Below are 20,609 nucleotides of genomic sequence, written 5' to 3'. Positions count from 1 at the left end.
AGCTATGGTTTTCCCAGTAGTGATGTATGGAAGTGAGAGCTGGACCATAAAGAAGGCTGATTGCCGAAAAATGGATGCTTTTGAATTCTGGTGCTGGAGGAGACTCTTGAGAGTCCCATGGACTGCAAGAAGATCCAACCTCTTCATTCGGAAGGAAATCAGCCCTGAGTGCTCACTGGAAGGACAGATCCTGAAGCTGAGGCTCCAAGACTTTGGCCACCTCATGAGAAGAGAAGACTCCCTGGAAAAGACCCTGATGTTGGGAAAGATGGAGGGCACAAGTAGAAGGGGATGACAGAGGACAAGATAGTGAGACAGTGTTCTCGAAGCTACCAGCATGAGTTTGACGAAACTGCGGGAGGCAGTGGAAGACAGGAGTGCCTGGCGTGCTCTGGTCCAGGGGGTCACAAAGAGTCGGACATGACTAAACGACTGGGTTACTTGTGGGGCCTGCCTGGTGTTTTTACATGATTGGAATGTGTGCTTTTATTTAAAATGCATCTCTGGGTTATTTGTTGGGCATAGAAATTTGTTCCTTATTTTTTAAAAAATATAGTCTGGCCCCCCACAAAGTCTGAGGGATAGCGGACCCCTGCTGAAAAAGTTTGCTGACCTCTGATCTTGAACAAAACTGCAAAAGGCAGCGACTCTTACACAGCACAGACAGGGTGGCAGCAGTGGAGCTCTTGCTGGCTTTCTCGTTCTCCACTTGGCAGCGATAGTTTCCTGAATCGCCTCTGGACACTTTCTGGAACTCCAGGGAATCCCCACGGGCATCAGGGAGAGGGAGACCATCCTTGTACCAGGTGTAGTTGCTTGAGGTGGTGTTATCACTGCTCACCTCGCAGGACAGCTGGACCGCCTCACCTTCACGCACCTCTGAGAACGGGGAGATGGTGATTCTTGCAGCTGGGTGGGAAATAAAACGGGGACAGTTGTCAGTTGCAATTCCTGCATTTAGCTGTGGTTGTGGTTCTTGTGTCCTTGATGTTGGGCACAACCCTGAGATCTTTAGATAAAGGGCAGTATATAAACCACAGAAATAACTAACAACAACAGAAATTGGAAAAAAAGAATTTGTGCCAACAAAAAAGGAATGGCAGGATAAATTATTAGATTATACTGAACTGGCCAGATTGACAGAGACAATTACGGGACAACCTAGACAAGAATTTTAAAATGAATGGGGAAAATGCAGAGAATACTTTACCAAACAGTGCCCTAAAATATACACCTGGACTTGTTTCGATTAATTTCTACAGGAGACTTTGCAGTTTTTAAAGTCATAATTAGGAAAAATTGTAATAATCACATATAAAATGAACAGTATACAAGAAGTAAATAAGGAGGCCATTTACAGGATAAGGGAAGTTTTATTTTCATGCTATGTTTTCTTTGTGCAAGGGCATAGGAGTGTAATTTTGATATGTTAACACAGATACCTGGGTGGAGCAGCAGCAATCAATCGTAGAAGGGACCCTCAAGGGGCATTGAAATATACTTGGAGTCAAGTGTGGATTTCATTCTCTTTATTCAGCTCATAGTAGTGAGGAATGAAAGTTCCCCCCAAATATCTGCTTTATATACATTATTTACACAATGGGCCCCACGTGATTGGCTCATTCCAGGATTCTCCTGTAGGCCAACCAGGTTGCGGATTCACTTCCACCTGGAGCTGGATTGGGTGGCTCCTGTGGACCAATCAGACTGCTGCATTCTGAATCCTATTCTAGGACCAATCAGACTGCTGCCTTTTGGATCCTATTCAACTCAGTACATAACATGCCACTTAAGGACGGCAGGTAGGAAGGAAAGAATATCAGGGTCTGGATGTAATATAAAGCGTAACCTCCATTTGGGGGGGGGGGGGCATTTTTGACAAGTGGACCGATAGCTTCTCAAATCTCTGTGACTTACTTTCCGCTGTGAAGTCCATGAAGGCTGTGGATTGTCCGTAGCGGTTCTGAGCAGAACACAGGTACTTTCCTTCATCTTCCAGCCTCACGCCCTTGATGGTCACCTTCAGTGTGTTGTACGACTGGATCACGCTCACTCTTGGGTCGGCGGAGGAGTGGGCAATGGTGGTGGACCCGATGAGCGTGTCACCCTTGCGCAGAGTTATCTCGGAGGCTGGTTCGCTGTCGACTGTGCATTGGATGACGCCAAGGTATCCTCCTCGGGTTTCCAGAAAGGACCTCAGGACAGGCTGCTTGGGGGCATCTTTGGAGTGGAAAACAATCTGTTATAATAATAACAATTTAATAATAATTTATTATTAATCCCCCTCCCATCTGGCTGGGTCACCCCAGCCACCCTGGGCAGCTTCGTGCAATGCAGGAATCAACCACGACCCTTTCCTGGAACAAAGCTAGGTGTCCCATCATTGCTCCACCCACCTTTGCCTCTAGCCCCGCCCACCATTGACGTGCAGGCCCTATAGGGTAATGTGGCCCTTGGGTCCCCTACCCCTGCTCTAGACCGCTATGGCTCCAGCCACATTTTATGAGATGGGTCGGATGGGCTACTCACACAAGACGCGCAGGGTGATGGCTGGCGATGTGCTGCTGGCTTTCTCGTTCCGAGCAACGCAGTGGAATGTTCCTGCGTCACCGCTGGCCAACGCCAGGAAGACCAGGGAGCTCTCCACTCCCTCCTGCAGCCACTTAGCATTCTTGTACCACGTGTAGGTGGTCCCATCTCCAGGCCCCAAGGTGGACATGCAGGTCAGGGTGACTCGCTCGCCTTCGGGTAACTCTTGGGATGGGCTGGCCACCACCCTAGCAGCTGGGAGAAGAGCAAACAGAGACTGTTGATCATAAAATCATAGAATAGAATAGAATAGAATAGAATAGAATAGAATAGAATAGAATAGAATAGAATAGAATTTATTATTTATACCCCGCCCATCTGGCTGGGTTTCCCCAGCCACTTTGGACGGCTCCCAACAAAGTATTAAAATACAGTGGTCTAAAAATATATATTAAAAAATAATAATACAGTGGTCTGTCAAACATTAACAGCTTCCCTAAAGAGAGCTGCCTTCAGATGTCTTCTAAAAGTCTGGTAGTTGTTGTTGTCTTTGACATTTGGTGGGAGGGCGTTCCACAGGGCGGGTGCCACTACCAAGAAGGCCCTCAGCCTGGTTCCCTGTAACCTCACATCTCGCAGGGAGGGAACCACCAGAAGGCCCTCGGAGCTGGACCCCAGTGTCTGGGCAGAACAATGGGGGTGGAGACGCTCCTTCCGGTATATTGGGCCAAGGTTGTTTAGGGCTTTAAAGGTCAGCACCAACACTGTGAATTGTGCTCAGAAATGTACTGGGAGCCAATGTAGGTCTTTCAAGACCGGTGTTACGTGGTCTCGGCGGTCACTCCCAGTCACCAGTCTAGCTGCCACATTCTGGATTAGTTGTAGTTTCCGGATCACCTTCAAAGGTAGCCCCACATAGAGTGCATTGCAGTAGTCCAAGTGAGAGTTAACCAGAGCATGCACCACCCTGGCGAGACAGTCTGTGGGCAGGGAGGGTCTCATCCTGCGTACCAGATGGAGCTGGTAAACAGCTGCCCTGGACACAGAATTGACCTACGCCTCCATGGACAGCTGTGAGTCCAAAATGACTCCCAGGCTGCGCACCTGGTCCTTCAGGGGCACAGTTACCCCACTCAGGACCAGGGAGTCCTGCACACCTGCCTGCCGCCTGTCCCCCCAAAACAGTACTTCTGTCTTGTCAGGATTCAGCCTCATAGAAATGTGGAGTTGGAAGGGACCCCAAGGGTCATCTAGTCGAACCCCCGTGCTGTGCAGGAACCACACCCACCTGGTGAGTGGTGTTGACCAAGCAAAGCTAGAAGGGCAAGCCCAAATCAAGTGGAGATACAAAGGTGTTTCATACTGAGCCGAATCGCTGGACTTTGCTGCCAGGGCTAGCTTTACAGACTCTGGGGTCTCACTCTGCTCTGCCAGAGAGTCTTTTAACTGGAGATGTTATGTTTTGCATTATAAAAACACAAAATGCATAACATAACGATATAAAGAACAATACCCCACCACACATTTAAAAGGCCATAGATTGCTGAACAGCCAAAGGCTTGGTTGATGAAGAATGTTTCTTTCCTGGCACCTAAAGATATGGAACGAAGGCACCAGGTGAGCCTCCCTGGGGAGAGTGTTCCACCAGTGGGGAGCCGCTACAGAAAAGGTCCTGTTCTCATGCTGCTACCCTCTGAACCTTTCATAGAGCAGACACGCAAAGAAGGGCCTCAGAGGATAATCGCAGGGTCTGGGTTTGATCACATGCGGACAGGCGGTCTTTGAGGTATTGCAGCCCTGAGCCATGTAAGCTTTCAAAACCAGCACTTTGAATTCGACCCAGAAACTAATTGGCAGCCAGGACTGGATTTATATGCTCAAACCGGATTGCTCTGGTGAGCAACCTGGCCACTGAATTCTGCACCAGCTGAAGTTCCAGAGGCAGCCACACACACAACCCATTGCACTAATCTTACTTTGAGCACCGAAGAATCTCGCAGTGGTGGCGTTCCCATACGCGTTGGACGCCACACACTGGTACTCGCCCTGGTCTTCTGGAACGACCTTCTGGATTTCCAGCTTCAAAGAGTTGCGTGTGGTGCTGATGCTGATCCGCTGGCTGGGAGCCGAGTGCGAGCTGGTGGTCGCGATCAGCCGCTTGTCCCGGTAAAGGCTCAGGGTGGACTGGGGGTTGCTGTCGACGGTGCAGTAGATGATGGCCAGCTGCCCTTCCTGGGTCTCCTGGAACAAGGAGAGGGAGGGGGCCCTCGGAGGGTCTGTGCAGGAGAAACAAGATCGTTGCATGCACACCTTAGGAGCAGGTACATTTCCAGGTTCGTAGGAGCGCCTCCCCTCCAACTGAACAGAAACGCCGCACTGATCCCAAATGAGGACAGAGAAATAGGCCACTTTCAGTTTCTCTCGTCTTTTGTCTCCCTTCTTAAATTCAGTTCTCCACATTTCCATGTTAGCTTGCAAAATATTGAATATTGCATATGTGTGTGTGCATTTTCTCCTAACACATACATTCTTGCATGCCATTTTCTCTAATATAATGCATTTTTGTATGTCTTTCCCACTAACATGCGCATGGCTGCGCACACTCTCTGCTAAGGTGTGCACTTTTGGCGGGAGAGCTGCTCTGCAAAATTCAAGGAAGTGAGAATTTCAAAGGAGAGCTGCGTTTCGGCTTGCGTATTTTCAGGGAAGTACAAGTTAGATAAGTTTGCATTTAAATGAGGACTGAATTTCCACTCTACCCTGAATCCTGGCTGCCTAAAGTGGCAGGGAATTCCAGGATCAGCTGCAGAAGTCCCTCGTCTCACAATTCTAAGGCCTCATCCACACTTACTTTTCTTCTGCTCTTTCCATGCAGGGTCCGTGCTTTAAAGCTCCGTGTTCAAGCTTTCCCCCAGAAAAACTGCTCTTTAGAGCTCAATTGGAACAAACATCAATCTGCGAAAAACCCAAATTGCTGATGGCTGTGATTTGGCTGTGATTTGGCTTTAAAGAGCGGTTTGCATGGGGGAAATCTTCGGAGAAAAATGGGGAGGGAGAAGGACCTTTGGACAAGTGTTAAACTACAGACCTCTGCCCTGAAAAGTGTGGGGTGAAAATGAAGTGTGGATAAGCCCTGTGCATGCTGCTCCCTATTTCAAACTGCTGTTCTGCATGTGGGTTTCAGGGTTTTAGTAAAAAGCAAACCGAGACCTAAGTTGTCTCTGCAAACCTGACATCTTCCCATCCTTGGCTCAGAGGAAGGCAGACTGGAGAAGTGGCACGCAGAGCTCTGTCTTTCCACACCTCAGTGCCACTTCCTGCCCCACAGAAGCCAACACCAGACAATAATCTGCCTAATTGTAGGGCTGGCCCTGCAGATCATCTCTATGGTTGTGACCGACCCTTGGAATATCATATAGGAACCAGTGTGGTGTTGCCATTGGACTAGGACCTGGGAGAACAGGGTACAATAATTATAATAATAATTGATTATTTATATCCCGCCCATCTGGCTGGACTTCCCCAGCCACTCTGGGCGGCTTCCAACAAAATATTAAAATATAGTAATACATCAAATATTAAAAGCTTCCCTAAACAGGGCTGCTTTCAGATGTCTTCTAAAAGTCTGGTAGTTGTTGTTCTCTTTGACATCTGGTGGGAGGGCGTTCCACAGGGCGGGCGCCACCACCGAGAAGGCCCTCTGCCTGGTTCCCTGTAACTTGGCTTCTTGCAGTGAGGGAACCGCCAGAAGGCCCTCGGTGCTGGACCTCAGCGTCCGAGCAGAACGATGGGGGTGGAGACACTCCTTCAGATATACTGGACCGATGGACCGAGGCCATTTAGGGCTTTAAAGGTCAGCACCATCACTTTGAACTGTGCTCGGTAACAAGTCCCCACGCAGTTTGCCAGGGGTCAGACCCAGGGCTGTTTTAAGCATACGTGGCACCGGGGTGCAAAGATCTACCTGGTGCCCCCCCCCAGATTGCCCAGCCCCAGGCATGCAGGAGGGTGGAACTAGACGGCCAGCTGCTTCAGCGTCTCGCTGGCTCGGTTGCCCCCAAACTCGCGACGCAGAGCCACCCGAAGCAGAAGAACCCACTGCGGCACTTTGACCAACAGAAGGGCTCTTCCCCGGACTCAACTCTCGGGCCCCAAACTCTTGGCCTGGCACCCTTGAGAGCCCGGCGCCTGGGTGCCCCGCACCCCTAGCACCTATGGGTAAGACGGCCCTGGCCAGACCGTATCTCTCTCAGCCTAACTTACGTCACAGAGTCATCGTGAGGATAAAATAGGGAGGAAGAAAACCAGGTACGCCACCTTGAGCTCTTGGAGGAAAGGTGGGATAGGAATGTAATAATTTTTTTAAAAAAAATAAATCTTTTAAAGAAATGAAAGGATGGATTAGGCAAGGGAGTATGTTGATTGCTTCAGAACTATTATTTCTATCCGTATAGAATTCCAGCCAATTTGTTCAGCACCCAATCAAGTGAAAATTGATGGTTTTGTGAATCAGTTCCGTTTTTATTCATGGGAGTGGGGACATCTGTAAGCGACTGTATTTCAGCTCTATGCCAGATGACCCCCATTTAATGCAGGGATTTTGCTATAGGCTGAAAAGCAGGAGTGGGGAATAATAATAATAATAATAATTATTATTATTATTATTATTATTATTATTATTATTATTATTTATGCCCCACCCATCTGGCTGGGTTTCCCCAGCCACTCTGGGCAGCTGCCAACAGAACACTAAAAACAGAATAAAACATCAAACATTAAAAACTTCCCTAAACAGGGAAGAAACCACAGGTTCCCCATCCCTGATACGAAGTGTGCTTTGAACATGAAGCGCAAGAGGGAACGTCAGGAAACTCACAGAAGACGCTCAGGCCAATAGCTTGGGATGTCTCACTCCCTTTGTCATTCTGCACCTTGCAGGAGTAATAGCCAGTGTCTCCCACCGAAACCTCATGGAAGACCAGGATCCGGGCGCTGCCTTCCTTGATCCAGATGTTATTCTTGTACCAGCTGTAGTGGATCTCCTGCTTGTCTTCTCCAGGGACGTCGCAGGTCAGTGTGACCGTCTCCCCTTCCCTGACACTGGAAGAAGGGCTGATGGACAGCACGGCAGCTGGAAGATTAGGGGAGAAGGAACCGTGAGAAAAAGCTAGTTTCAGTAATGCCATACTTGGAATGACCCCGGAATCTTGCAATACAACCTGCAGTTTTATAAGAGTATGTATTTAAAGCAGACGAATAAATGAGTAAGTTAATTTGGAATATGCAGAAAAAATAAATAAATAAAGGAACTGCAGAAAGAGGGGGGAGGAAGTCAAATAAATGAGTAAGTTAAGTTAATTTGGAATATGCAGAAAATATAAAAAAATTAAGGAACTGCAGAAGGGGGGGGGGAGAAGTCGAGTTTCAAAATGTTGAAATTATTGTAAAGTTAATGAAATGTATAAAATTGAAAACCAGAAATAAAAATGGAATGACCCAGGAATTAAAGGCGCTGGTCACACTTCCCCTCCTTCACTGGGTGACACGTCTAGTCAAGGGACAGCAAAGACTCTATTTATCATGCTCTATTAAAAATCCCTATTTCCCAGTAGTGATGTAGGGAAGTGAGAGCTGGACCATAAAGAAAGCTGATCGCCGAAGAATGGAGGCTTTTGAATTATGGTGCTGGAGGAGACTCTTGAGAGTCCCATGGACTGCAAGAAGATCAAACCGATCCATTCTGAAGGAAACCAGCCCTGAGTGCTCACTGGAAGGACAGATCCTGAAGCTGAGGCTCCAAGACTTTGGCCACCTCATGAGAAGAGAAGACTCCCTGGAAAAGACCCTGATGTTGAGAAAGATGGAGGGCGCAAGGAGAAGGGGACGACAGAGGACGAGATGGTGGGACAGTGTTCTCAAAGCTACCAGCATGAGTTTGACCAAACTGCAGGAGGCAGTGGAAGACAGGAGTGCCTGGCGTGCTCTGGTCCATGGGGTCACAAAGAGTCGGACACGACTAAACGACTCAACAACAACAACAAAATTCAAAATGAGATCATTTGGGCAAATTAAATAATCATTTCCTGGATTTGGTTTGGTTCCTTATGCCAACCATCTTGGAAAAGGTTCCACTTCCACCTCCAAGCCCAGTCTGCCTGGGGGGAGTCTTAAGTAGCAGGAGAGGACCCCTCCCACCATAAGGAACAGGAGAAAAGGCCATGTTTGGTGCAACCCAAAGTAATGAAGAAAATCTAAACGGTAAACTATCTTTGCCAGCCAACCAGGTGCCCTCCAGATGTTTGGGGACTACAATTCCCATCAGCCACAGCTAGAACTATACCACACCAGGTTTTCCGACTGGCAGGAGGTTGGCAAAGGCGATCTTGGGGCAAAAAGTGTTGCTGCCAATCATATTTGCTTAACAGAAAAGAAAGGGGTGGTTTTTAAGCAGAAGCAACAGCTGGACAATTGAAAGCAGAGGCCATATGGGATGGAGCCCACTTGCCCTTCCCCACACATCTGCTTAATCTCCTGGTTTTAGATCACACCTGCACCATTTAAAGCAAAGAATCCTTGTTAAGAGATTCTGGGAACCGTAGCTCTTTCAGGGGTAAACTACATTTCTCACAATCCTTTGCTTTAAATGAAGATGCATGTAACTGGCTCATAAATGAATAAATACGCACACAGATACATACACCAAAGTCCCTCTCCTTGGTACTCACAGAAAACATAGAGGGTTACCCCTTCGGCCACGCCAGTGCCCACAGAGTTTTCTGCCTCACAGTGGTACAGGCCGTAATCCTCACGGGCAGCACTCCTGATGGTTTTAAGCGGCTTGCTTCCGCAGGAGACGCCATCTTTGAACCACCTGTAGGCAGTGACTTCGGGGTTGCTGCTGTCCACAGTGCATGTCAGGGATACCTCATCGCCCACTCGGATGTTCTTGGAGGAGGGATTGAGCGACACTTTCACACCTTTGGGGGGATCTAAGAGCAAGCGGAAGACTTTGAGACAAAGAACAGGAATGGCAGTGGCTCGCTGAGTGCAACATCCATTTTCTTGAGCGCTGAATCCATCATAGGGAAATGAAGGCTGTCTTTTCATAAGAAGGTAAGAAGATCAGGCATATCTAGTCCAGCATCCTGTTCTCACAGTGGCTGACCACATGCCTCTTCTGGGAAACCCAGCAGAGCAGGATTCGAACACAAGAGCAACATTTCCCCCTCCTGTGGCTTCCGAGAACTAGGATTCAGAAACATTGCAGCCTTCAAGTGTGGAGGCAGTGCATAGCCATCTAGGCTAGTAGCCATCAAGTCTTCTTCTCCATGAACTTGCCTAATCCTCTTTTAAAGCCATCTAGGTTGGCAGCCATCACTGTCTTTTCATTATTAGGGTGCTGTATTATTATTATTAATTACAATGGTACTTCTGGTTACGAACTTAATTCGTTCCGGAGGTCCGTTCTTAACCTGAAACAGTTCTTAACCTAAGGTACCACTTTAGCTAACGGGGCCTCCTGCTGCCGCCACGCCACCGTAGCATGATTTCTGTTCTCATCCTGAGGTAAAGTTCTTGACCCCAGGTACTACTTCCAGGTTAGCGGAGTCTGTAACCCAAAGTTACAGAGGTGTTTGTAACCCGAGGTACCACTGTACAGTCATACCTCGGGTTACAGATGCTTCAGGTTGCGTTTTTTCGAGTTGCAGACTGCCAAAACCCAGAAGTACTGGAACAGGTTACTTCTGGGTTTTGGCAGCCGTGCATGTGCAGAAACACTAAATCACGCTTTGCACATGCGCAGCAGGGCCAAATATCAACCCGAGCGTCCACTGTAATTAAATTTAAATACTGCCATTCCTTGGAAGATCACAGGGCATGTTACAGCATAACAATACAAAATGAGAACACAAAACGCAAGAAACCCAAGGACTCCGCTCCCACAAACACATCCTTATTATTCATTAAATTTCTTTGAAAGCTACCTGGACTAGAAAGGCAGAGCATAAATGATTGCTGCTGGCACGCACTTGTCTCAAGAGACAACCGAGTATGCCTCCAGCGGTGAAGTCAAACCGCTGTGTTAGCGGCACTCAAGTAACTTCTCTGGGGAGCAAGCCTGGGCAGTGTGTCTGGAGGTTCTGGGCTGCCCAGACGACAAGACCCCCCTTGCCTTGCTGATGGGGTCCAAAGGAAAACAGAGCAAGACGTTTGGCACCAGCTTGGCTGCAGGAGTTGCCGGATGGAGGAGTACAAGACGCCATCCAACCGCCTTAGGGACTCCACTCCAGATTTGTGTAGGGTTTACTCCTGAGCCTTTTCTTTTCCCAAAGATGTCCCTCAAGGTAGCTGAGGTTTGGGATCAGAGTTCCCTTCTCCTAGAGGGGCTACCTTCCCAGGTTGAGGAGCCTCATCTGCCCCTCACTTCCCTCTCTATAACATGTCCAGAACCGAATTCTTGCCTGTTGGAGCCACTCATGGTCTCGTCTGCTCCATTCGCCAGAGCCTGTCTTCGCATGCAGGGGAAGCCACTAACTCACTTATTAACAACAATAACAACAACCGTTCTGTCCCACCTTTCTACACAGGACTTAGACGTACAGTGGTACCACAGGTTAAGTACTTAATTCGTTCTGGAGGTCTGTTCTTAACCTGAAACTGTTCTTAACCTGAAGCACCACTTTAGCTAATGGGGCCTCCTGCTGCCGCCGGTTCACGATTTCTGTTCTCATCCTGAAGCAAAGTTCTCAACCCAAGGTACCATTTCTGGGTTAGCGGAGTCTGTAACCTGAAGTGTATGTAACCTGAAGCGTATGTAACCCGAGATACCACTGCACAGTCATACCTCGGGTTGAAGTTGCTTCAGGTTGAGCGTTTTCGGGTTGTGCTCCGCGGTGACCCGGAAGTAACAGAACGCGTTACTTCTGGGTTTCGCCGCTCGTGCATGCACAGACGCTCAAAATGACGTCACGCGCATGCACAGAAGCGGTGAATCGCAACCCGCGCAGACGCGGGTTGCATTCGCTTCAGGATACGAACAGGGCTCTGGAACGGATCCCGTTTGCATCCAGAGGTACCACTGTAGAAGTAATTTATTTGTTGTCGCTGATAACTGCCCTCCTGGCCGCTCCATCCTCCTCACACGGATAAACTCACGTTTCACGTTGAGTGTGATTCTTCCCGTGGCCACCTGCTCCCCAACAGACACCTCGCAGCTCAGTTCCCAGTTGTGGTCCTTCCAGGTCAAGGAAGTGGTCAGGGTTTGCTTCCTGAGTGATGCCGCTGTGTCCAGCTGCAGTGTCTTGGACACAAGCGAGGTCGTCGTGTCATAGCCAAGCCATCTCATGGAGATGCTGTCATAGGGACAGGTGTAGGGACTGGAGCAGCTGAAGGACACCTCCATCCCTTCGCGAAGGTCATCCGGGGAGGCAATGGTGGGGATGTCGACCGAGTCTAAGGAGAAAAGGCAAAAGGATGGGCTTAGCTGAGCAGAATCTTCTGAGTTAATCTTTGCTCGTCTGAAGATTACAGGGCAGTTCACAACATAAAAATACAAAATAAGAACATAAAATACATAATAAAACACAAACAAACCAACAATTCCATATTCACACAGATATAGATGACTGATTAATTGTCACTTGATTAGTTGTAGGTAGAAAGAGGGGAAGAGGGACACATAATTATTGGGGGGGGGGGAACATATGGGTGTGATTTTCAGGTGGGATAAATTACACACCAGAAAATTCAGGTTGTGCTATTAAACCTGATTTGGCATTTTGCAAAAAGGAAAGTGACTGGGAAATGAACTGGAAAGTGTAGGAAAGTGTAGTGATAACTTTTGCTTGACACAACATGGGCTAACCTCCCCGCAGATCAGAAAGGCTGCTCATTAAATAGCCAACTTTGTCTAACCAGCCAATCTGGTTCCAGCCAATCAGGGTGAATGTCCAATAAACACATACCCTCCAACATTTGAAAATAGGGACATTCTGTTCCATGGTGTTGGTGGAGGTGATGATGATGATGATGGTGATGATGATACCCCTTCCATCTAGCTGGGTTGCCCCAGCACACTGGGTGGCTTCCAACGTATATAAAAACATTTTTTAAAAAACTTCCCTATACAGGGCTGCCTTCAGATGTCTTCTAAAGGTTGTACAGTTACTTATCTCCTTGGCTTGGAGGGTAATTCCATACCCTCCAATACTTTTCTGATAAAAATAGGGGCATCCTAAGGAAAAGCGTGCCAACAAAAGTCTGTATAGTTAAAGCTATGGTTTTCCCAGTAGTGATGTATGGAATTGAGAGCTGGACCATAAAGAAAGCTGATCGCCAAAGAATTGATGCTTTTGAATTATGGTGCTGGAGGAGACTCTTGAGAGTCACATGGACTGCAAGAAGATCCAACCTCTCCATTCTGAAGGAAATCAGCCCTGAGTGCTCACTGGAAGGACAGATCCTGAAGCTGAGGCTCCAAGACTTGGCCACCTCATGAGAAGAGAAGACTCCCTGGAAAAGACCCTGATGCTGGGAAAGATGGAGGGCACAAGGAGAAGGGGACGATGGAGGATGAGATGGTTGGACAGTGTTCTCGAAGCTACCAGCATGAGTTTGACCAAACTGCGGGAGGCAGTGGAAGACAGGAGGGCCTGGTGTGCTCTGGTCCAGGGGGTCACGAAGAGTCGGACACGACTAAACGACTAAACAACAACAACAAAGGAGAAGCGGGACATTCTGGGATCAAATCAGAAACCAGGACGGCTTCCGTAAATCCAGGATTGTCCCTTGGAGTGTTTGTAAACAGGTTGTTTGGAAGGTGACCTAAGGAAGACATCACAGGCTAAAAACAGTTAGAAATGCACAAGCAGAAGTGAAGCTCAGCTCAGCTCTTATATCCTCTGTTTTTGAATATGGGACACAGGCTTTCCATTGCAAATATGCTTAAGTTTCAGATTTCAGCTTTAATTAGCTGCTCTCAAGTTGTTGTTTTTTGTTGTTTTTTTGGAGGAACAGCCTGAGAAATGCCCGGGCTAAAGATAGGAATGAGGAACCAAGCGGAGTGCCTGTGGTCTGGGTGTACACTGGGCTGGGAGGACAAATTTGTGCATAAACTTGGTGAATGGTTATCACTGAGGGGAAGCTGACAATGGGAAGAGAATCAGCTGGAAGGAGACACCCCAACCTGGTTAAACAAAAGGGAATAGAAAGGGATGGTCTGTTTTGCTTAATGTATGTAGGGTTTGGTGTCAGCGTTGCTCGTGCAGGTTCTCTGCTGTTCACTTGTGTTCCTCTAGTGGTGAGAGAGGTTGGAGTTGGCCTAGGGTGTGGTTGTTTGTTTGTGGTTGGCTGTGGTGGTCTTTGTTTTCATGTGTGAGTGGGGTGTGTGGGTGTTTTGGATCAGGTTAGCCATCTTGATTTGTATGCTGTTGGTGGATTTTTGTTGTTGTCTTGTTGGGCTGTGTATGTGATAAAGGGGAGCCATACCGGGGTGAAGGTGTCTTCTTCTGTTTGTCCCTGTGTCAGTTTCAGTTTATTCAGTTTATTATTCAGCTTATTTTTCTAGTAGGGCTGTTTCCCATACTATTTGGTACCATTGGTCCATGCTTACTCCTGAGAGGTCTCTCCAGTGTCTGGTTATGGTGTTTCTGGCTGCTGAAAGTAGGAACATCGCCACCTGACCCCACCCATCTTTCCCCTCTCCATCCCTTTTCTTCCTAATGTCTCAACAAATGAAACTGATTCGTAAAAATGTTACATGGATAAAATACAAGAGACATTACACATACTTCTGTATATCAAGAAAATCTTTAATAAAACAAACAAAAAAGAAAGAAAGAAAGAAAGAAAAGAAGGGGATGGTCTGAATGGGGAGGGAGATAAGAAGCAGCACTAGATCGGGGTAGCCAACACAGTGCCCGCGGGCGCCAGGCTGCCTGCCTGCACTTCCTCTGGTGCCCATGAAAGGCATCACACTGCCGTCAAAAATCCACAATGTGCAATGGACTGTTTCATTTTCCTGCTCAGCCTCTCCTACGAACCTCCTCAACAATGTCCACGTTTCTTTAACTGCCGGGTCTGGACACCCAACCTCCCTTCCATTCTAAACAGACAATTGAACATAAACATGTTGGAAGTGTGAGATGTAATCCTCTGGAGCAGTCAAGTACAACATTTCCTGTTTGCCTAGAGTCAACATGCAGGGGAACGTTGGTCCAGCCAGTTGAACTTCCTGTTACACCTGGCTGGAGCATCCTTCCTTTTGCATGTTCACTGGAAGACAGAAGTGCCTGGCGTGCTCTGGTCCATGGGGTCACGAAGAATCAGACACGACTAAACGACTGAACAACAACAACAAGTAGGTGGGTGTGACCTTAACAGACCTGGTAAAAAGCCAAGTCACGTAGCCACCTCCCTCTCTCTCCCTTCTTTTTCATCCTGCCTGCTTCCTGTGTCACCTGGACTGTACCTGGACGTAGGTTATCACCCATATGGGGTAAACCTGTTTGTACATACAGTATTTGTAACTTTAAGCCTAAAGCCTGCCTTCAGGGATCACCTGATCGCGAGTCAAACTTCTTTTTGTTACTTATGAATAAGACTGTTGTATCTTTATTCTTTTAGGAGGGATCAAAGGGGTCTTAACAGAAATAATAAAACATACAGTTGTACCTCTGGTTACGAACACTTCAGGTTACGAGCTCCTCTAACCCGGAAGCAGCTGCTCCCGTTTGCTAACTTTGCCCCAGGTTGCAAACGGAAATCGCGCGCCAGAGGCCCCATTAGCGAAAGTGCGCCTCAGGATAAGAATGGTTTCAGCTTAAGAACAGACCTCCAGAACGAATTAAGTTCATAACCCGAGGTACCACTGTATTTCTGTTAAATTTTACATCTTTAGTCAGGAAGCTGCTTGGGGATCTGTTAGAGCTGTATTAGGTACTGGGATATGTAAGATAGAGTGATAATTGTATTTTAAAATGGGGTTTCAGAGTTTTTAGGGGTTTTTGAATGTCTTATGTAGATTTTTCAATTTCATTGTTCTTTATGGGACAATGACAATAAAGATATCGTATTGTATCATCCCCAGTACAGTGGTACCTTGGTTTAAGAACAGCTTAGTTTATGAACAACTTGGATTAAGAACGCTGCAAACCCGGAAGTAGGTGTTTTGGTCTGTGAACTTTGCCTTGGAAGCAGAACATGTTTCACTTCCTTTTGAGTGTGTTCCATTTGTAAATTGAGTCCCCCGCTGCTATGGGAAAGTACACCTTGGTTTAAGAACGCTTTGGCTTAAGAACGGACTTCCGGAACAAATTAAGTTCATAACTAGAGGTACCACTGTATTTCAATCTGGGCAAGCCAGATGGAATTGCATATTGTCTCTCTAACAAGTCTGCAACCAGCTTCCTGCTGAGTAATAGGGAAATGCAGTCTGCTAAGTGAAGAAACTTGCTAACACGAGTTAGGAAGGATAATATTAATCAATATATCCCACAGGAAGAGACCTGCAGCAGGGTCAGGCCAACGGCCCACCTAGTCACAGAGGCCACCCAGATTTCCATGGGAAGCCTGGCAGCAGGATCTGAGCACAACAGATCTCTCCCCACTTGTGATCAGACTGTGCTTTTGGAATTGTAGAGTTGGAAGGAACCCTGAGGTCATCTAATGCAGCCCCTGCAATGAGCCAGGCTTGCTCTTTTGTTCACTTTTGGGAAGGTTTGTTGCCATCCCTAGTGGCGAGTGTATCTGTGTGCGTCCTGCATGTGTACTGCATGCAGTGTGGGTGTACACACTCACGCACAGACATATTGGCTGTGCCCATTCCTGGCATGTAGCCCTGACCATCAATACAACCCTCGTGTTGGAAAAGAATTTGGCCAACCATGCTTTAGGTCAAAGCAGTCCAGCCAATCACAGCGAGGTCCTTCTGCCTGCCCTGCCTCTCTGTGACCTCAGAGCAGCTCAGCCAACCCCAATCAGCAAACAGCCTTCACTCCATCACAAATCCCTGATGATAATGGCCTGCAGGTGGCTCAGTTGGTTAGAGCGTGGTGCTGATAAAGCCAAGGTCATGGGTTTGATCCCCGTAGGGGCAAACCACATAATCCTGCATTGCAGTTTGTTGGACTAGATGTCTCTATGATTCTATAAACGGCTTGGTTAAACAGCAGAGGGGGTTTTCCAGCTTGATACAGTGGTGCGCAGCCTTTCCTAATTTAGTAGCTTCCATTCAGTTGTTTTAAGCCAGGCTTTGCCCTCCAGATGTTTTGCACTCCAGCTCCCTGTCTGATGGGAGTTGTAGTCCAAAACATCTGGAAGGCAGCAGGATGAAGAAGGCTGGCTTAAGCCCTGAGGACGGGTAGGCTTAGCAAAAACAGTCGAGAAATCGGGATGCATCACAAAGCAGACTTTTGTGGGCAGGGAGTGTCTGGTTACTTACCGGTGACGGTTAAAACAACCCCCTTTTGATCGGACCAGCGGTTCCCCTCGCTAATTTCGAACCGGAAGGTGTACTTGCCGGCATCTGCAGTTGTCACACCCCTCAGAAGCAAGGTGCAATTGCGCTGGAGGGGGTCTCCCAGCAGCTCTGTGCGCCCTTGAAACCGGCCCTCAACGCTACCAGGAGTTGCTGAGTGGTAAACCAAAGCCTTCTGCCCTGTGATATCTTTGTACCAAATGGCCGTGATGCCATTTGGGGCAGCGACGTTGCTGGGGTAGCTGAAGGTGCACGGGATGAAGACGCAGGAGTCTTTGACGCTCCACAAATGTTCGGGGGTCGTGACAGCCCAGGAACCAAAGGCTGCAATAGGAATTATTATTATTTATTTATATCTCACCTTTTGCCCTGAAAGGACTTGTTACTGAAGGGGGAAGGAATGGGTTCTGTGCAGTCAGTCTGAAACGGGACCCAAAATCCTCATTTTTCCTCCTCCAAGGGAGCATTTCTAAAATGCATTAACTTGAGCTCTTGAGTCAATGTATAAACAGAAAGCCAGCTGTATAAACAAGTGCTCAAAGCCCTCTCCTTTATCAGTCCGTGACGGCAATGGATGGCCTTGCCAGTTCCAGTGGAGCAGGGATGGCACCTGACCACAGTGACACACAGACCTTGTCAGCCCCCCGGGAACGGCGCCAGGAGGACTCTTAGAATTGGTGACCTTCTTACCCCAAGATAAGGAATACAGGAACTGGAACACCCTTTTATGGTCAAGAGTACACGAGCAGGAACATCTGTGATGTCAACTTACATGTATAAGCTTACGTGTCTGGATTCCTGGGGAAGGGGGGAGAGGGTGCCTGGAGGATATATATACTGCATGAAATCTCTCATTTCTTTGGACTTGCTGTGAACTGACCACGCAAGTGCCTTCTGCTATCCGGAGAGCAGAATAAACTCTTTCTCTGAATCAACCTCGGTGTCATTTGACTCCTTCCTCCCTGTTCTGGGAGCAACGCTCACCCTACCAATCGGTAAAGTCTAATAAGGCTACATTTCAGCAATCAGGTTTAGTATTTAGCAAACATACCTTGGGCGACATAACTGGAGAATGCAAAAAGGAAGAAGAGCAAAGGCATAGCCGGTGGGAGCGGCTGATTCAACGGCAAATTCCTGGAGGGGGAAGCAAAGCAAAGTTCACAGTTAGATTCAAGACCTCCCCAAAAGATGACCAAATGGGCCACGGAATGTGGAATGCCTGTGGCCCACCAGATGCTGTTGGACTACAACTCCCATCATTCCCTGCAATTGGGGCTGGTGGGAGCTGGGGTCTATGAGCATCTCGAAGTCTTCAGGTTCCCTGTCCCTGTTTCAGGGGGAGACGCCAAACGCTGAACCTGGGACCTTCTTTGTGCAATGCATGTGCTCAGTCTCTGAGCTATGCACTCTCTCAATGTGCTGAATAATAATAATAATAATTTATTATTTATTATTTATACCCCACCCATCTGTCTGGGTTTTCCTGGCCACTCTGGGCGGCTTCCAACAAAATATTAAAATACATTAGTCTATTAAACATTAAAAGCTTCCCTAAACAGGGCTGCCTTCAGATGTCTTCTAAAAGTCTGGTAGTTGTTTTTCTCTTTGACATCTGGTGGGAGGGCATTCCACAGGGCGGGTGCCACTACCAAGAAGGCCCTCTGCCTGGTTCCCTGTAACTTGGCTTCTCGCAGCGAGGGAACCGCCAGAAGGACCTCAGTGTTTGGGTAGAACGATGGGGGTTGGAGAGGCTCCTTCAGGTATACTGGACCGAGGCCGTTTAGGGCTTTCAAGGTCAGCACCAACACTTTGAATTGGGCTTGGAAACGTACTGGGAGCCAGTGTAGGTCTTTCAAGACCGGTGTCATGTGGTCTCGGTGGCCGTTCCCAGTCACCAGTTTAGCTGTCGCATTCTGGATTAGTTGCAGTTTCCGGGTCACCTTCAAAGGTAGCCCCACGGAGAGCGCATGGCAGTAGTCCAAGTGGGAGATAACTAGAGCATTCACCACTCTGGCGAGACAGTCCACGGGCAGGTAGGGTCTCATCCTGCATACCAAATGGAGCTGAATTGTTGTTTTTGTTGCAATGATGAAGGCGATGTCAGCGCTGCCCTTTTGAGTCATGCCCAGGAGACTGCAAGCCTGCAGGCAGGGACTGCCTTGTTTGTAAAATCTGTCAACAACAACGACAGCAGCAGCAATAATAACGTCACATGCCACCCCAGTCTCTGAGCGGTTAGAGACACCAGGGGTTCCAGGCACTTGCCTAGTGGAGGCTGTCTTTAGGATATCCGGTCTTACATACCCTCCAACATTTCTCCAATGAAAACAGGATTGTCCTAAGCAGGTCATTCCAGGATCAAATCAGAAATGAGGACGGCTTATGTAAATCCGGAACTGTCCCTGGAAAATAGAGACACTTGGAGGCTTTCTTTATATGCAACCTGAGCATAGGACAGAGGGGCTTGCAACAACAACACCTTAAAATATCTTGCCTCTTCATTAGTCACAGCTTTGGATCCTGCACGGAGCAAGCAGGTCTCTGGGTCTATAGCTTCCTGCCTTCTTCCAACTCAGCTCACCCACCTACCTAGCAGCTAACTGCGGGAGGCAGTGGAAGACAGGAGTGCCTGGCGTGCTCTGGTCCAGGGGGTCACAAAGAGTCGGACACGACTAAATGACTAAACAACAACAACAGTGTGCACCCCGGAAATGATCTCTTTCAGCTTCTGCCTTCTGGAAGAAGGTCCAGGGTTATAAAGACTAGGACTAGCCGCCTGAGAAACAGTTTCTATCCAAATGTGATTTTGGTTTTAAATGCAGCGTAAGGAGTCTCTATGGGAGTATATTGTATTTAATTACGGGGTATCAGAGTTTTTAGGGGGCTAACCAGGTTGGGATGGCTGGGATAGCAGGCTTGTTGGTTTTTGAATGTCTTATGCAGATTTCTCAATTTCGTTGTTCTGTATGGGACAATGACAATTGCCTTCCAGCGTCAATCCTTTTAGGACCAGAGATAGACTTCTGCAAGGAGAAGGCACTGTGTGTGTGTGTGTGTGTGTGTGCGCGTGTGCGCGTCTGTGTGTGCGCGCGCAGATGTTAATGGCCATTGGCTGTTGGTTGCTCAAAGGAAACTGAAACCATTAATCCAGATTTTGGATTTCAGAGCCCATCAGAGACAGCCCCACTGTGCATGCCTTCGTCAGGGCCTGTTGCTGTGAGCAGAGGAACTTGGGCTCTGGGGTCAGATGGGTGAGGCTGATCGGAAGAAACGAAACTCATTTGGAAGCTGCTGCCAAGGGCTGAGTTCAGGAAACAGACGGGACGTTTCGAAAGGGAGATGGAGAGCAACGCTCCCCTTCCTCTTCTCCCTGATAGATGTCCCCAGTGCTATTTTTCTAGAAAAAGAAGTGCTGGAACTCACCACGAACGCCTCCCTTGTTCTCTTATAATTGCAATGGCACCCACCTGAGAGGTCCAGCAAGTTCTGGCTGAAAAAACGCCCTGGCCCACTTGCTATTTGGAGGTCTGAGTGGGATGCTCAGGCAAATGCCCAGATGTCACTGGGTTTTGGTAGACTTTCCCAGCCCATAGTGCGTCACTGA

At 48.0% G+C, this 20,609-nt stretch overlaps 1 protein-coding gene across 1 annotated transcript in view; it reads right to left on the bottom strand.

Moving 5' to 3' along the window:
* The window catches only part of SIGLEC1 (sialic acid binding Ig like lectin 1), a 44,827-nt gene extending 26,692 nt beyond the window's left edge, over positions 1-18,135 (bottom strand). The window contains exons 1-9 of the mRNA XM_081020654.1: positions 18,057-18,135; positions 16,970-17,329; positions 11,686-11,982; positions 9,255-9,518; positions 7,406-7,660; positions 4,506-4,805; positions 2,530-2,784; positions 1,918-2,220; positions 655-909 (exon numbers count right to left, since the gene is read on the bottom strand). Coding sequence (XP_080876780.1) covers positions 655-909; positions 1,918-2,220; positions 2,530-2,784; positions 4,506-4,805; positions 7,406-7,660; positions 9,255-9,518; positions 11,686-11,982; positions 16,970-17,329; positions 18,057-18,105 — 2,338 coding nt within the window. The 5' untranslated portion in view covers positions 18,106-18,135. The remainder of the gene's footprint in view (positions 1-654; positions 910-1,917; positions 2,221-2,529; positions 2,785-4,505; positions 4,806-7,405; positions 7,661-9,254; positions 9,519-11,685; positions 11,983-16,969; positions 17,330-18,056) is intronic.
* Positions 18,136-20,609: the final 2,474 nt, after the last annotated feature.

Source organism: Podarcis pityusensis, assembly GCF_964106645.2.
Source record: "Podarcis pityusensis genome assembly, chromosome: 9".
NCBI lineage: Eukaryota > Metazoa > Chordata > Lepidosauria > Squamata > Lacertidae > Podarcis > Podarcis pityusensis.
This window is presented reverse-complemented; position numbering and strand designations above follow the sequence as displayed.